Here is a 17,359-nt window from a genome sequence, read left to right as displayed (position 1 = left end):
ACTACCTACCCGAAAGCTCATTTTTTCTGCAATTTGAAACATATTGTCCCATTTTGTCTTGCATTGTTTGGACGATGTTCCTTACTCCTAAGCTATTGATCGCGGTCGTTATTTTGTCCCATATCTGCTTCTTTTTATCATTAGGAATGGAGTTAGTCCGTTTGCTGTTAAACACATCGATATGATCTTGATCTAGGTCTGCTAGAAGTTGTATTTCACAACTTTTTACTACGATTTCTGACAACAGCCATCGTGCAGACGATAGAGTAATGTTTACCCGCAATGCATCATGGATAATAAGTAGGGGATTCCCCTAAGTTAACGGTGGTTTAATGACGAGACCTTCATTAGAACCATACTTAGTTAATGGGTGTTTAAATAAGGGTTTATACAATCTTATTTAAACACTTCATTAACTAATCAAATATTATGAATTTAATCAATGATTAGTGTTTGATTGATGATTACATAATTACGCGTTGATACAACCCGGTCTAGACTGTCAGGTATTTCCAAACATGAATTGCAAAACAGATACCAGGGGAAATACATGATCATACAGTATTTCCAAATGCATTCCTTTGTACTTCACTAGGTTCCGCAATTTCCGATTTCAGGAGTATGTAGGTGAGTGAGTAAGTGAGTTTTGTTTTACGCTAAGCTCAGCAAAATTCCAGCTATATGGCGGTGGTCTGTAAAAAAAATCGAGTCTGGACCAGACAATCCAATGATCAATAGCATGACCATGGATCTGCGCAATTGGGAACCGATGGCATGTGTGAACCAAGTCAGCGAGCCTGACCACCCGATCCCGTTAGTCACCTCTCACGGCAAGCATAGTCGCCTTTACTGGATAGCATGGAAGGCCTGTTCTACTCCGGACCTTCTCGGGTCTATGTCGAGGAACTGTTCATACATGTTCATGTCACCTGTGCTCAAGCAGGATGATCATATGTTTTCATTATGTGAATTACTTGGTTCAAAAAATTTCATTTTCACACATCTTAGTGCGTTTGAAATCGCTGTTTACGTGTTTATGTTTATGTTTACTCTTATCCCCAAAATAGTCCGACAAAGAAAGCAGTATTACGTAAGCTAACACGCCTTGTTCAGCTGCGCTCGCTCTTGCAAACAGTGTCAGATAAGTCTTGTCCGCGGTGTTAGTAAATATTGGTGAGGTGTTTGTTTCGAGGGATTGAAAGGTTCCAATGCCCCTAGCATCGTGATCAAAATTCAGGTTTGTTTGTTGGGTTTTTTTTTCAATATATCGCCTGTTTGTTTTTTATATTGTTTTACCATCTATAGTTAAGAAGTTATTTATTTAATTACTAGACTTAAATTCATCTCTGTGATAATCCATTATTTTACTTTCCGATGTTGACAGGGTTTTCATAAATTTCCATTAAGTACTGTGTATATCAGTTAATTGTTCTTGTCACGATATGCCTGAAATAATGCCGATGTAGCGATACATTTTAGCTCAATCACAAAATGTGATTAATTAGTGTTAATTACTAGTTTTAGATTGAAATGTACTAACATAGTTGTTTTACTGCCCTACGCTGACATGTTACTATAATTTAACTTTATTTTTGTAACATTAAAACTTGTGTGTATTCACGATACTACTGAAATACGAGTACACAGTAACTCACTCAGTCCACACACACACATACACACACACACACACACACACACATACACATATATATACATATATAAACATATATGTGTGTGTGTATGTGTGCGTGCGTGTGTATGTGTGTGTGCGTGCGTGCGTGTTTAAAGTAGGTGTAACACACTATAGGGTATTTAGTGGTACATCTGTGAATATTCCGAAGATCGTAACATGTCTGGTTTTTATTTTATCTATTGATGCACATAGAAAACATGAAGCACCGTACAGAGGACTGAAGCCACTCAAAAGCATCAATGTCATCACTTTTTCTCAGAGGGCCATACCTGAGACGTTCCAGACTGGTTACTACACTGGCGTTTTGCAGAAGGGTATTTACACAACGTCCACACCACCTGTAAATGGCCACCTTCTCTGCGGTCATCTTCTAATGCATAACCAACACATGATCAGCTCACGCTATTCAAACGATATATAGTCGAAAATGATTTCACAGAATGTCTTCCAAAGTTTTTGAAGGGTGCATTTCTTCTTTGGTATTCACATCAGAAAGTTCAGCGACGTCAATCAACGGTTTTGTCTGCACCTCTGCACGACCCCATGGCAATCTGCAGGACACAGGAACAAGAAGAGGCTAATCTTGGACAATCTTTTTCACCGCTAACGGAGATAAGGAAGACATACATGTAAGTTATAGAACGCACACTAATATCATGAGGCCACATTGGTCGTTGTATCGGAATACGTAAATTGACTTCCAAAATTTCGCCGTCCCTATTAGGGAGTGAGTTTAGTTTTACGCCTCACTCTGAAATATTCCAGCTACATGGCGACAGTCTGTACGTAAGCGAGCCTTGACCAAACAATCTAGTGATCAACAACATGAACATCGACCTGTGCCATTGGGAACCAATGACACTTATAAACCAAGTCAGAGAGCCAGACCACCCGATCCCGTTTGTCTCCCCTTAAGACAGGCATAGTCGTCTAATATGGCAAGCATGGGTTGCTGAAGACTATTCTATCCGGATCTTCACGGTTCCCGTCCCTTATACACAAGCTGCACTATAGGTACCATGTGCATTGCGTTATCCACCGTGAATAACAGTGATCGAACATTTGAATTTGTTAACCAACAAATGTATATTCCTTTACATTAAATATCAGCTATCGTCTCACATTCTGTTTCGTACTGTAATTTCAACCGTTGATAAACTAATTAGAAGCGTACATTTTCGAACTACGAGACAATGTGTTAAGACACTTACTTTCCCTGTTTTAGTAAACAGAGACCGAAAACAAGGATAAGTAGCACTCCCACCATGATGACGACACAGACATCAAGAACACTGATATTGGCGGGGCAGGACACAGGAACCCGCCTCTGTAATTCTGAAAACGAAACATTTGGTTATACACAGCAAAGATAGAGTAAAAACACATCAGACAATACAGTAAATGCTCACTAGGTAGAAATGGATGTCACATGTGTAAATCTCAATAAGAGTACAAGCGACTTGTGTGAGGGACCAAGAGCAATATTACTGCATTGTACAATGGTTTGAACAGGCGACCTTGCTTTTTAATTTCCTACAAGTAGACTATGATAATTATGTAAATCATTCACCTGTTGTTGTCAATAACCAATTGTTAAAATAATTGGTAAAACTGAATTGGCTCGTTCAAATCTCTATGCCCAATTTATCCAATTAGAAACGTCCAGATAGACGAATGTCCTGGTTTGTGACAGATGGAAGCTCCCTGTTGTCTTTAATAAAAATCGATTCCCTAATTCCGTTATGAAATACGACCACAGAAGAGTGTAGCATTACTTGATAATCAATATTTTTACACATAGGTGTAAAGGAAGGATTGAATAGATTCAGATCCTCTGACAGAAAGGCAGGTTACATGATCACATTGCTGCATGTCCTATCAGCGGAGTGATGCCAAGTCGCTTCCAGAGAGGCATTCATCCTCCAGTCCGTATAGTCAAAACATGCATGCTCAGTATTCTTAATCTGTCTCACGTCTGAAATGCCGTGGTATCCTCGCGTTCTACATTGCTAATCGATCTCTATGCACTTAAGCTAAAAGTATTTTTGTTACCTTGGATACAGTCTTTCCCTGTCCATCCCGGCTTACATCCCGTCTCACACTGGCCAGTGTCTCGAGGACAGGAGACAGACCTTCCCTCACACATCCGGGCACTGCAGTTTCCCAGGCAGTTAGCGCCGTATTCCAATCCCTGAACACATTCTGTCAACAAAGAAGAGCATGTCACGTAGCAATCACGTCTCTTAATATGAGTGATAGGCACATATCCCGCCGTACAATAGTTAACATGTGATCAAACTGTGATCAACAGGTGGAGTTCTTCTTACACTGACGGTCCGCGCACGACTTCATACAGTTGGCTCCATATCGCTGCCCTACTCCACACTCCTGTCCTGTTGGAATTGTCAAGACACCCGGTGCTTGAATATAACAGGATAATACTCAATGCATTCCATGACAGATGATTTAAAAGTGACGAGCGAACGCTTTCAACATTCACCTACCTCATCGCCCCTAGTCTTTAAGACGCTATTTTCGTATGGAAATGGTATATGTTCGAAGCTGGAATCGGACTCATCTCAAAGTAGAATTAAATGACCATCCATGGCCAGTCGGTCGGTTTTCTTCTGAAGGTCAAGTATAGATATCGATACGCTTTATTTGTTGATATATATTTGGTGCGGATCAGTCGACGTAACTTAAGTTTGGATTAGAATGCGTTTTAGTGAAGCTGCCTACTCTGCTTGTAAAACTGAAGTAACAATTAAAGCTTTAGTACATAGCATGTCAGGGAAACCTTACTGAATACACCTGTTGTCGTGGTCGCATTCATAGTTGTAGTCGGTGCTGTAGTCTGTGTGGCAGTCTGCTCGTAATCTCCGCTTGTCTCGATGTTCGTCACCCACACCTGTACCTCGGCAAAATCCAGGATGGGACCATGTCTATCATTTGCCGTCTCTGTATAGACGGTCAAGTAGCGCCAGGTCCCAGGACAGGTGACGTTCAAGACGTCAGGGATGTCGGTCCCATCTCGGCGCCCTCTGACACGGTAGCATAGATTCCCCTCTGTTGGGTCAGATGAGTTTTTTAGAGACGTATAGAGCTGTAAACCGTCACGCCGACCTCGGTCTGGGAAGATATACATCAGGGATATACCATCAGAGACAGCATCCCTGTTTTTGTTTGTTTGTTTGCATGCTTGTTTTTTTTTCTGTTTGTTTTTGTTTGTTTGTTTGTTGTTGTTTTTTCGGGGGGGTATATTTGCTTATTTCTCTCTTGTTGTTTTGCTTCTTGTTTGTGTGTTGCTTTTGTTTTGTTTGGATTTTGTTTGTTTCGTATTTTGTTTGTTTTTATTTGTGGTTTTAGGTGTTTTTATTTTTCTATCATTTTGTGTCTGTTTGTTTCTTGTGGTTGTTTCGTTGTTGTGGGTTTTTTTGTTTTATTTTATTTTTCTCTTATTTGAGGGGGTGGTGTTTCTTTTGTTGTAGTGGTTGCCCGAGGCATCGAGTGGGTGAATTTAATTTTACGTCGCACTCAGCAATATTCCAACTATATGGCGACGGTCTGTAAATAATCGAGTCTGGACCAAACAATCCAGTGATCAAGAGCATGAGTATCGATCTGGGCAACTGGGAACTCATGACTTGCGTTAAGCGAGTCAGCAAGCCTGGCCACCCGATATCTTTAGTTGCCTCTTACGGCAAGCATGTGTTAGTAAAGATCAATTTTAACCCGGACCGTTACGGGTCCTAACGGACCTAATCGAGTCTGGACCAGATAATGCAGTGATCAATAGCATGAATACCGAGCAAGCCTGACCACCAGATCCCGTTAGTCCCCTCTGAGGACAAACATGAGTTACTGAAGATCAATTCAGGCCAGATTTTCACGATATACTCGTAATGGTCGCGATGCAGAGCGGCTTGGGTTATAGTCTTCAAACTCTACTGCTACCTTTGTGTTTTGTTTTGCCCTGATTACGTCTCCATCTTCGTTAAGTTGCATTGTATGACCAGAAACTGCCTATCAATATCGTTCAGCGGTTCCATTTCATATAGGCAAATATTTATCAAGTACACGATTTTTTGCCAACATATCTGTACTTACAGCTGATTCGGAAATAGATATTAACTTGAGGTGATGACACCACTGTCTGCAGGTCGACCTTCCACCAAGCTGTTTGCTGGTTGAGATCAGTGTGGATTTCAAATCGCCAGTTCCAGGTATCTATCGCTCCATCCACCGCTTTACTGGCAGAGATGTTTCTGTAGGATGTGCTCATCCAGGCTGGCTTGTTTAGAGCAATGTTTTGCCTTTTATCTGTATTTTTCCCTTTACAATGAAAAGATGGTTTCGGGATAACACAAGGAATGATTGTAGGGTCATCGTTGATTAGTCAGTGTGTCAATCTGGATGTCACACGCCGGCGCCGACTGTAATGCTAACAGACTATTGTTTACATGGCTAGCTATAAGAGCACATATGTAATTTCGAATGTAATATTTATGCACCTTTTTTCTCTGGATTACTAAGCAATATTTACACTATAGCAATACCGCCGTCACATGAAGCCTTTGTTCTCAAAGGCAAAATAATTATCTATTCTTTACAATAATACACGCATACCATTTTGGTATGGAGCCACATATTGATTGTGCTTTTCTGTCACCATAATGAATGAAAGATAATTTATGGAAAGAAATATACATTAATGTATCCAGAAAAAAACACTTCATACAGGACTACATGGCTGAAATATTGCCGATGTGACTATAAATCTTATCTCACTCACTCACTCACTCACTCACTCACTCGCTTCACACAGATCACGATGAGAGGTAATAATGTTTGTGAGTCAGTGAGTTGCGATGATGTGTTAACCAAGTCAGCGAGCCTAACCACCTGTCCCGTTAGTCGCCTTTTATGACCATATGTTTGTGAAAAGAAAGACTGAGAGAGAAACACTTTATTACGCCTTGTCATAAATGGTGAGATTCATACTAAAAGTTGAATGTTTAATGATTGCTGGGTAAGTTATTCGAGACTCGAAAATTCGGCCAGGTAACACTGAGAAGAGGCGTAAAGTAGTTTATAGCATGGTGTGTTTTCATCAAGTTAAAAGATCAAAACTACTTCCTACACGGAGTTAAAATGTTTTCGCTTCATGACCAAACATGTTTTGCATGACACCGTTTGTAATGGAACTACAAGAACGATTTATAAACATTATGACAAATGACTTTGAAAGAATCGCCCATGAAAACATGTTGTATCTCGGGAAGTAAGCAACGTAGGTGACAGGATTAAATGCCCTGAAAACATAGAGCTTTCATGTTTCAGAACAACTGTCGCAATTGCAGGTTAGACTAACCCATAAACAAGATAATCTACTCTCGGAAATATACATGAATACTACACAGCCCACATAGGTATACCTCACATTACGTCACTGAGGCGCGCCCCTCTGATTGGTGGAAATTTCGATCGCGGGAGAGAATTGTGCACTGTTGTCAAAAACGTCGATTCAAGGTAATTGAATGTCGAAATGACTAGTTTTCATAACGTGGTTTCATTTTTAACGATTTCAATAAATGGTTTGTGCATTTGTACCCCCACTGGAGTATATGTGATCTTATAGTGATAGTGACAGGTAACACCCTGATCTTGAAGTCAGAGCATTCAAGCAATTACATCTGTGGTTAAATCGTTGAAGCGTTATCAACAAGTAATTCCCAGTTATATCTTGTCTCAACGTCTCAAAGGAGATGTACTTTGTGGTAACGTTCTGGAAAACTGAAAGGTTCCACACTCAAGGATAAAGGTTGACGGTGGCCTACAGCCTGTCGGTTAACTTGTCGGTATTCTAGTAACGAAATAGAATACCTGGACATATAGTGAAATGACTGGTTCTGCCGTGCGGATGAAGTCGTAAAAGCTGTAAAATATAGTCCAAAATAGATGCTGTTGAAGCACATATTGTCTAAGATAGATGCTGTTGTTACACATAGTCTATGATAAATGTTGTATCATATAGTCTAAGACAGATGGTGTCGTAACATGTAGTCTAAGATAGATGCTGTTGTATCATATAGCCTCAGATAAATGTTGTAACACATAGTCTGAGATAAATCCTGCTGTAATATGATAGTCCGAGACAAATGCTGCTGTAGCATGTAGTCTAAGAGAATATTACTGGATAGGAACAAATTGGGCTCACCCGCTGAAAGACTGGCACACGTTGTTAGCATCACTGCATACAACCACACAGCCATCATTCGTCAGAGGAAAATATGAAATCCAACACTAACGCTGGCGATAGGGTAGACCTCAAGACCAACGCTTATACCGTCCCACTTGTTGCACTTGGCATGTAATCACGGGAGACGAAGTGGGCCTAAGGAGAGCTCTGTAGTGGTCACTTCCAGATGTCCCATGTCAATAAGAGTGAATCTCATTTAAGTTCCTAACTTTAAGGTCATTCGCATAAAGTTTTCCTCGAACTAATAAGAACTAATAAGAATATAACCCACGGAGTGGGGTGGGGGAGAATTGTTTTATGTAATCACATGTAGATGAACTACCTGAAACTGTGTGCGCGCGAACATGTGTGCGTGCGTGTGGGTGTTATGGGTTTATGCTCTACCTAAGTATTGCTGCACTCAAAGGAGATACTTAACACCAGGGATGTTGCATATGGATATCCAGATCACCTTCAATTTCCCCTCTCCACATGGATTTTACACAGTATTTGACTCAATCTGCTAATAGTAAGGCAATAACTGGGTTTCCTTATATAACAACTTTACTTCTATCGATTCTGACAAGTATGTTGACCGTAAGAACCACAAGTGTAAATCCGTTTATATAGAGGTGATGTATGGCAGCCAATCTGAATGAATCAAGTTTAAGTACCTACTTATCTCCAACTACTCGGGGAGACTTTCCCTGTCCCGTTAATCTCAAAGTTCACATGGGCAAGTACAACGTGAGCCTGCCACGTGAGTCTGAGTGAAAATACCCATTCAAACGTTTGTTGATGGGAAATGAATACTGGAAAAAACTTCTGTCATTCAAGATTCTGTTTCAATAAGAGACAACAACTAAGCTATAGTAAATTACATGTTCATCATTTAACGGTTCTCCTGAAATACAATGATACTGGACTTGCAAGCCTAACCCTCATCTTACAAGAGCGATTCCTGGACAAAAAGGCTGTGAAGGAAGTGCAAGCGCTCGTGCACTCTCTCACATTCCTTATCATCATATCAACACTAACTGACTCTGATATATCGCCCAACTTTGTCAATCGTAAAGTAAAAATGAAGCTCCCCTACCTCCTAAGAGTACATAATAAGCTTTAATCACTGAAATCTAGTAATGTCCATTGTTTCTTTGTTAACTAGTATTTTGTATTGGTGTTCAAATGTTTCTGCAATAACTGGGAAAATTGTTAAGGTAGTTGATACGTGCTGATAAATAATAGCATAAACACGCTTTCATGAGGTAGATGATATCCCCATTGGCCCTCTCAGTTTAAACCTCACAGCGTATGCAAGGTAACTAAGTTTCGTGTGATGTAAGTTTGTTTCACATGCCGAAACTCTCCAGAAGTACTTCAGTAGTTTTCTCATTGGCTTAGGCACTGGCATTTAATAACACCACGCATTTCACGTGGGCATGCACTCTTCGTGATTACTAGGCTGGTGGCTTTCGGGAAGGAACATGTATTAAACATAGAAAATATCAATACCGTATCATTACTAACGTGTGTTTATTTATGTGTTTATTTATACATGAATTTTCATCATTTTGTGTATGTTCTCACTGTCATGACTTACACATACAACACATTGATCACTCTGAAACTCGTCGATGGATCTCTGTTGATATTTCAGAAATTGAAAATACACAACCACGAAAAAGAAAATTTGGGCTGTGGGATGTCAGTCACACCGCATACATTTCAGAACAGTGAACATATATACCTACATTGAGTGACGCAAGATGACCAATACAAATCGGCTAGATGAAATCAAACAAAATTAAATAGGTGTAAAAAGAAAACTTGTTTTTAATTTTAACAAACAAAACGACAGATTGGACAGCATGAGGTTATAGGATTCCATCATCTATTTACTGCATACAGTGGCGCATGTGAAATTGTTTTGTTCTTTAAAATGCATGGAATGTGTGTTACAGGAATAATACGAGAGTGAGTGAGTTAAAATTTTAGGTTACCTCGGCAATGTTTTGGCCATATAGTGACGAGAAACATTCTGTTTAACTATGAGAAATGTCGGTCTCAAAGAACAGTAACACATTATCATGTTATCACAATTACAATAATACCAATAAAACACGAGCTATAGGCCACCAATCACCAAAGCCAGACCATCTTCCTGGTACAGCAATAATATGGGAAATGAAGGAACATGTGTTTGTAAATCGCAAATTAAAAAGTGTATATAAATAGACGAACATAGACGATATTGCAAAAAGATGTCATCTAAAGAAAATTGCCTATGGGTCAAACAGATGTAGGTTGTATCTTAACGTCACTACAAAAACACGAACAAAAAATTGAAATCACTTTTAAATGTAGAGTAAATTTTTCCAACTGTTTGCAATTACAAGGAAAAATGTACAAGCTGCATGCAAGAGAAATCAAGACATCAACACGGAGAAATGCCTGGTGTTACAGGTGATTCGATCCTGCGGCGTGACAAAGATATTGCCCGCCAGGGAACCCATGTGGTTGGAGGTCATTTTAAAAAAGACAATTAACGATTTGAGATGAAAAAGTGGACAGTGATCATTAACAAAAAAAATTATTCCTCAAAATACTTTTGTATTCTGCATGGATCCCCACCAGGAATAACACCATCTCTTTAGGTGTAAGCGATTGCACGCGTGTTTGTGCCGTTTTATAGAATACACAAGATGTTAGGTAGGGCTATCTGTAAATGGTTACAATACTTCAATCAACATAAAGGATACATCCACTAAAGCGTATATATAAAGAGTGCATATATTATCTGTGACTATAATCGTACTATGTAGAACACATTAAGGCTAACAAAAACAAAATGATAGCTAATTTTGTTAATTTAAATCTTTGTCCCTTGTGGTAGAAAAGTGAAAACAGTCTAAGGAGATATCATAAACAGTAAGTACCTTTAAGTACCTATTAAGCAACCAATCACTGCATACATCAAAAACACGAACTGTTTTCAGTCAAGCCTGATTGTGACAAGGAATCCTTAGCAGCATTGATTTCGATGTGGAATAGTAAAAGGTATACTGGAGCTTTTTAATCAAAAGAGACATCAGACAGAGATATATCTTGAAACTTTTCGAATCCGCCAGCGCAATTCTTAAACAAAGCCTAGTGTTGGTCATCACAGGTTGGCGTAGATGTTCTGTGACTCCAGGTAGATTGCGGCCACGTCGTAACACAGGGCAACGTCATCCTGAAAAGTATTGTATAACTATCATACATGTATTTAAAGAGACGGGGAATTAAAAATTGCCAGAAAAGCAAATATTCAAATACTTCAGATGGAAAACACCCCATATCGTCTCCAGACACATTTTTGTAATGATCTTAATGCATAAAGTGACGAATTATTTCTTTAGTCGTAATACCTCGATGCCAAACACACAGGTTTCCGTGTTATTGTTATCCCACACTATCATCTGTCACATTTGACAACTTTCTCAAAGGTATTATGTGTCCATTGTACAGTCTGACTTCATCATAAAAATGTGACTGTTAATGACTACCACATTCTGATGACACCAGGTGTTCGTGACAGGTGACCGCTCCACTGGAGGCACACATATACATTCAATAAGTCGTTATAAGCATTTAATCTATATTGAGTCACCCTTCGTGAGAAATACAAAGTTTTAACTGTGGTTACAGAAACCTGCAAGGCACTACCTGTGTGATATCCTGGTCAAGACAGTGAACCATCGCCCTAATGTTGTTGTAGATCTCAGCTCGTTTGTCATACTTCAGACCTTGGACGATGTTGCTCAAGATGCACAACATGGCTGCATTCTGTCTTCCTCCATCGCTGTAACAAACAAGGTGTGGACAAATAAGAGCGGGTAAAATCGATGAAATGAATATTTGTTACTTTATGCAACGTCATATGCATGAGTGAGTCACGTCTCTGCAAGAACGTTGCAGCAGTAACTTGCCAGTAAACATCATAGACCAGGCAAATCCTAATGATTTGTTGCGCGGTCCAGGACGACAAGACACAATAAGCAGGATGACACTCACTAACTGTTTTTCGGTGGTGTACACTTCTGACACATTCCATTTTTTATTAACGTACCAGTGACCAAGCAGTATTTCTACGAAAGCCTAGTGCTGCCACTTTTGTAGCACAAAATATTTTTTTAAAGACAGTTACTTCTCGTTACTTCAAATATTTACTCGTTGCTTCGAGTATTTTTTCGTTATTTCAATAATTTTCTCGTAACTTCGAGTATTTTCTCGTTAATTCAAATATTTTTTTCATTGCTTCGATTAATTTCTCGTTACTTCGAGAATTTTCAGTCAAAAACTTGAAATTTCGAGTATTTTCTCGTTACTTCAGGTTTCAGTCAAAAACTTGAAATTTCGAATATTTACTCGTTGCTTCAAGTTTTTTTCAAAAACTTGAAATTTCGAGTATTTTCTCGTTGCTTCAAGTTTCAGTCAAAAACTTGAAATTTCGAGTATTTACTCGTTGCTTCAAGTTTCTTTCAAAAACTTGAAATTTCGAATATTTACTCGTTGCTTCAAGTTTCAGTCAAAAACTTGAAATTTCGAGTATTTTCTCGTTGCTTCGATTTTATTGTCCTTATTTTTTAAGTTTGATGAAGCTAGCATGATTTTTTCATGATTATGATTTTTATATTAAGACTTTTTATATTAAAAGTGCTTGAGAACATTCTCAGCTTCTCAAGCAACTCAGTTCTCGACTACTTTTCACTCTAATTACAAGTAAACTAAGAAAGATGGAAATGTGTTGTTACTATACTCTGTAGTGACTGGTAGAAGAACAAACAGAATTTGATATCATTTGAAAAGGCATAGTGTGTCATATATTTGGATAATTTGAGAGTGAGTGGTTGATAATCACATTTCATGAGAAAAATACATGTACAGGTAGAGGGATTCACACTGAAATATTTTGTTGAAAATGATACTCGTTGTTGTTCGACAAGTGGTGGGCATATTAGTAAAACATGGAATTCGTCACATATGGCTTGTTTACAAAGATTACAAAGTCGGCTTTCTTTCAAACCATTCAGACAGCGCCCTGTTTCCATTAGTAACCTATGATTTGTTGTCCTAAATTTTCTCAGTGAAATTCTACTTTGTAAGGTTAATTTAAAATAAGGTTCTGGAATAACTTCAAGTTCATACATTGTGAAATGAAATCCTTTTGATGATTGAGTATTGCTTGAATTCCAAGATTGAACAGACTGTATACTATGTACTGACTCCAAGTGAACTCATTAATGGAATAGGGGTGGAGAGCATGGCTGAGCTAACTAGTGTACTAACTGAATTTATCTTACAGGAGGTCTGTCATTTTGGAGTGAACCGCAAATAAGACTTAACTGTGAAATGATACCATATATTCGATAACTTTGAGGATTTGACTGAAGTGAATTTGCTCAAAAAGCATACCATTTTGGTATGAATATCAGTACGAATTGGTTTGCTTCCAGTCTCCACATACAACATGTGGCGAAGCAGTTTTCTTGAAAATATTTAATGAACAATTTCAATAACACTTAAAGTTTCATATGGCCAGAGGTCGTATAACCATTTCTAAACCTAATGTTGTCTTTTTCATCAGGACACATACCACAATTTTCAACGACACAGCTTAATTAAGCCTTGTGCAACCAACTATAAAATGTGTTGTTTTAAGTGGTCTGTCCTTTGGGGGGTCGATACCGTCCCAAGCATATTTCCTAAACTATTCATGATAACTTCATCAGACTAGGAACACGTATCAAGCATGATAGATAGGTTTGCCATTTGGGGTTTAAACCCAGATATGAACCTTTTGCGGTTTCCTCCCAAATGTGACTTAGGCTGTGGATATGAGGGTGTCATGTCGTTCGGAGAAGATTTCCTTAAACTATACATGCTAGCTTCATGAAATTTGGCACACGTACCAAGCATGATCCATAGATGTGCCATTTGATGGTTATACTCAGATATGAATTTTATTTTTTTTTGCTGTATCCATGGACATGTGACTTAGGCTGTCACTATGAGGATGTCATCTTGCTCGGGGCAGATCTAAAATATACATGCTACCTCCATTAAACTTAGAAATTAAGAAAAAGGAATCGAAGCAACGAGTAAATATTCGAAATTTCAAGTTTTTGACTGAAACTTGCAGCAACGAGAAAATACTCGAAATTTCAAGTTTTTGACTGAAACTTGAAGCAACGAAAAAATATTCGAAATTTCAAGTTTTTGACTGAAACTTGAAGCAACAAGAAAATACTCGAAATTTCAAGTTTTTGAAAGAAACTTGAAGCAACGAGTAAATACTCGAAATTTCAAGTTTTTGACTGAAACTTGAAGCAACGAGAAAATACTCGAAATTTCAAGTTTTTGACTGAAACTTGAAGCAACGAGAAAATACTCGAAATTTCAAGTTTTTGAAAGAAACTTGAAGTAACGAGAAAATTCTCGAAGTAACGAGAAATTAATCGAAGCAACGAAAAAATATTTGAAATAACGAGAAAATACACGAAGTTACGAGAAAATTATTGAAATAACGAGAAAATACTCGAAGCAACGAGTAAATAATTGAAGTAACGAGAATTGTCTTTGAAAAAATATTTTGTGCTACAAAAGTGGCAGCATTAGGCTTTCGTATATTTCCATGCGAAATACTTTAATTTCACTCAAACAATGTGTTGTCGTTCTCATAGTGACCAATAGTTTCGCCTGTGCGTGTGTTTGGGACTGACAGGACAGGAAACGCTCATCCTGATGCGAACACTTTGTTTCATCACATGTTAAGCTTCTTCATGTAGATTCCTTGTTTAGAGAACTTTCCTCACCTGTACATAACAGTAACTGTGTTGGGGTTGACGTCTCCTGTGTGGCGGTCCAATTCTTCAAGAAGTTCCAAGAAAGTCGAAGGGGATTGAGCAGGCAAGATGTTCAAGATGTACACACGCACGTGTGTTGGTTCAGAGTTCTGTTGGCAAATGATTACATATATTATAAGTCATTCACTTCAAGCTTACCTCAGAGACTGTCAATCTGATCTAATTGTTGTGTCCGTTCAAACTGAAAAATACATCGTTTATGTAAGTGTTCAGTAATGTAGGTGGAACCTACCTCCATTTGTCTGTCTATGTTCAGGAGGGTGACGTTAGTGTTGACGGGGATCTCTGTAGAACATGTGACAGTCACAGGGCCCAGATCCAGACTGTCTCCTGGGGATGGCACAAAACTGGACAGACACTGAAACATAAAGAGTCCAGTTTGGAACACTAGCATTTCGAGTATAAGCAGAAATTGATGTCACAATTGGAATGAAATTCCTCACCTGATGCGAATCTGGCAGGACAATGACGGTGGAAGACTCCTGTTCCTCTGTGAGTTTCCAGAACAGAGACGACGTGGTGACGGAGGGGGCCTCAGTTAACAGGTAACCTTGCATGGACAGGTGGGACTGAAGTGAAGACATCGCGATTAAAACTACCATTCTCTTTCTACACCAGAACGTAAGCATTTGCTGATAGTTAACACAACGGAAGAATTTCAATGCATAGAAATCGAAACTCTCAAATTGTACTATATGTACTTTACTGTTACTAATCTTTGAATAACCTGTAACAGATACAGTCAAATACAAAAACGTCGCTGTTTACAAACGTTTCCCAAATGTAACAAATAAACTGATGTACCCGCAGGCGTATAGCCAGGATGTCTGAGCGTCCATTTATCCACACCTGGCCTTTCACGCTTGTTTCTGAAACAGGAATTGAATGACGTCTTTCCGCACCTGATTTTTTATTTATGTCGGCGAATTGATAAATTAAATGATATCACAGTTCAATACCAATAGGTTCTACATTTGTTTATGAAACAACATGTAGCTGTTGTAGACTACATATGTAGCAGGTGATGTGTCCAGAACTACCAGAAACATTCAAAGCACGTCAGGAAATCCAAAAGACACCACCAACTTTCTCCGCATTTCACCCTCTCAGACGGTTCATGCTCACCCTTCGACTGCTTCTCCCGTTGGGTGTTCTGAGTCTGCAAAATATTTTGAACATTTGAGGGCGTTATCAAACCGCTGTTTTAATTATTAGCTTACCGAATCTAAATATATATGATTAGAGTTGTCTTATGACAAAGCAGCTACCTCGATGAACTTGGTGATTGCCATCCGACATGTTGAGAACGTCCCTTTCACATTTCGGTTGTTCCTGAATTCGTCGATGGTGATGGCGGTATTGCCAAATTGGAGAGCGTCATACAGGGCCATGTACAGACACGTGTACTGCTCCTAATACAATAAAACATTCAATAGTTGAACATGGTTGTGACTTGTTACGCATCTGCACTGCTCCCAATGCAATAAAACATTCAATAGTTGAACATGGTTGTGACTTTCAACACATGTGAATTGCTCCTAATGCAATAAAACATTCACTGGTAAGTCATGATTGTGGACTGGAGAATCATAAACTATTGTAGACAAATTTATGATAAATAATGCAATTGTATTACTTATACTACATCTATATATCAGTAGTTTGACAGTTTCAGGTTTAGTTTTCAATGGTTTCATTTTCCACCTTGGTCTGTATCATGCCCTTCCTCTGGTCTCTAATCCCAGACACACATCCCAACACATCCACAGCATCTTCAGCCAGAGCCTGGTCCAGCAGGTAGTCCAGGGCGATGTAGGTTCCTGTTCGACCGACACCAGCACTGTATGTAGAGAACCAATTTCATGTTGATTCGCATACCACTCATAATTCAATACTACTTCAATTATTTAGTTCACTACTTGAAACATGAAACAAATAATGTGCTGTTGAAATAAACAAAACCACATGTACCTTCTGTCATGATGTGCCTAAGCATAACCAACAGAATGTCGTGGAAGTTGGTTAAGAGACTATTACTGCTGTGTGTGGATATTTTCTCATCGGGTAGTATAACAAGGAACATTGTTTTTAGTGTGGGTTTGAACAGAGCATTGTAAACCTGCAGTGAACCAGGAGAGGGTCATCCTGTGTGTTGTATGACGTCCTGACCAGCCACAAAAACTCAGTCAAGGCCATCTCTTCGGGAGTTCCATGATCCGGCCATGTTGTGAAGTGGAAATGATAGAAACATCGACTTGTGTTTGTCTGAAGTTGTTAAAAACACTACCAGCTGAGCTTTGTGCTTCAATGACGCAATAATTACAGAACTATGAAACTGAGTTTATTAACCATAAACATTCGAATAATTTCATGTTTCAGATGAATTCCTACATATTCTGAGGGAAACAAGAAAGGGAACATCTCTCTGTGTTCCTTTATTTATTCTCGATTTTTGTCGAAACGGTGAAACGAAATGCGATTGAGATGAACTTGTACAGTTATGTGTCCCCTTGTTTGTCTCTG

The 17,359-nt window shown here is 38.8% G+C and overlaps 2 protein-coding genes across 4 annotated transcripts in view; both read right to left on the bottom strand.

Moving 5' to 3' along the window:
* Positions 1-1,842: 1,842 nt before the first annotated feature.
* Positions 1,843-8,037, bottom strand: LOC137292187 (multiple epidermal growth factor-like domains protein 6). Of its 2 annotated transcripts, XM_067823753.1 has the most exons (4): positions 7,911-8,037; positions 3,746-3,895; positions 2,905-3,028; positions 1,843-2,244 (listed from the first exon to the last, which is right to left on the bottom strand). In XM_067823753.1, exons 1-4 carry the CDS (start codon positions 7,966-7,968, stop codon positions 2,127-2,129), a joined length of 450 nt encoding a protein of 149 aa, XP_067679854.1. In that variant the 5' UTR covers positions 7,969-8,037; the 3' UTR covers positions 1,843-2,126. The 2 variants fall into 2 exon arrangements, with proteins under 2 accessions (XP_067679854.1, XP_067679853.1); XM_067823752.1 differs by lacking the exons at positions 1,843-2,244; positions 2,905-3,028; positions 3,746-3,895 and adding exons at positions 4,243-4,822; positions 5,801-6,025 and having other exon boundaries at positions 7,911-7,978.
* A 1,709-nt stretch (positions 8,038-9,746) lies between these two features.
* Positions 9,747-17,359, bottom strand: part of LOC137292169 (receptor-type tyrosine-protein phosphatase alpha-like) — a 54,671-nt gene continuing 47,058 nt past the window's right edge. For both annotated transcript variants that reach the window (XM_067823723.1, XM_067823724.1), the window contains 10 exons: positions 16,956-17,101; positions 16,541-16,676; positions 16,105-16,248; positions 15,962-15,995; positions 15,641-15,705; positions 15,280-15,405; positions 15,069-15,194; positions 14,786-14,925; positions 11,637-11,772; positions 9,747-11,163 (listed from right to left, as the gene is read on the bottom strand). In XM_067823723.1, the coding sequence (XP_067679824.1) occupies positions 11,092-11,163; positions 11,637-11,772; positions 14,786-14,925; positions 15,069-15,194; positions 15,280-15,405; positions 15,641-15,705; positions 15,962-15,995; positions 16,105-16,248; positions 16,541-16,676; positions 16,956-17,101 (1,125 nt within the window). In that variant the 3' untranslated portion in view covers positions 9,747-11,091. The remainder of the gene's footprint in view (positions 11,164-11,636; positions 11,773-14,785; positions 14,926-15,068; positions 15,195-15,279; positions 15,406-15,640; positions 15,706-15,961; positions 15,996-16,104; positions 16,249-16,540; positions 16,677-16,955; positions 17,102-17,359) is intronic.

This window comes from Haliotis asinina, chromosome 7 (assembly GCF_037392515.1).
Source record: "Haliotis asinina isolate JCU_RB_2024 chromosome 7, JCU_Hal_asi_v2, whole genome shotgun sequence".
In the NCBI taxonomy this organism is placed as follows: domain Eukaryota; kingdom Metazoa; phylum Mollusca; class Gastropoda; order Lepetellida; family Haliotidae; genus Haliotis; species Haliotis asinina.
This window is presented reverse-complemented; position numbering and strand designations above follow the sequence as displayed.

Coding starts and splice junctions, on each gene's coding strand:
- LOC137292187 (XM_067823752.1), bottom strand. CDS start 7,968: ATGATGGCTGTGTGGTTGTATGCAGTGATGCTAACAACGTGTGCCAGT. Junction 6,026..7,910: donor GTGTGCCAGTCTTTCAGCGG/GTGAGCCCAATT, acceptor TTCATTGTAAAG/GGAAAAATACAGATAAAAGG. Junction 4,823..5,800: donor TATCTATTTCCGAATCAGCT/GTAAGTACAGAT, acceptor ATATCTTCCCAG/ACCGAGGTCGGCGTGACGGT.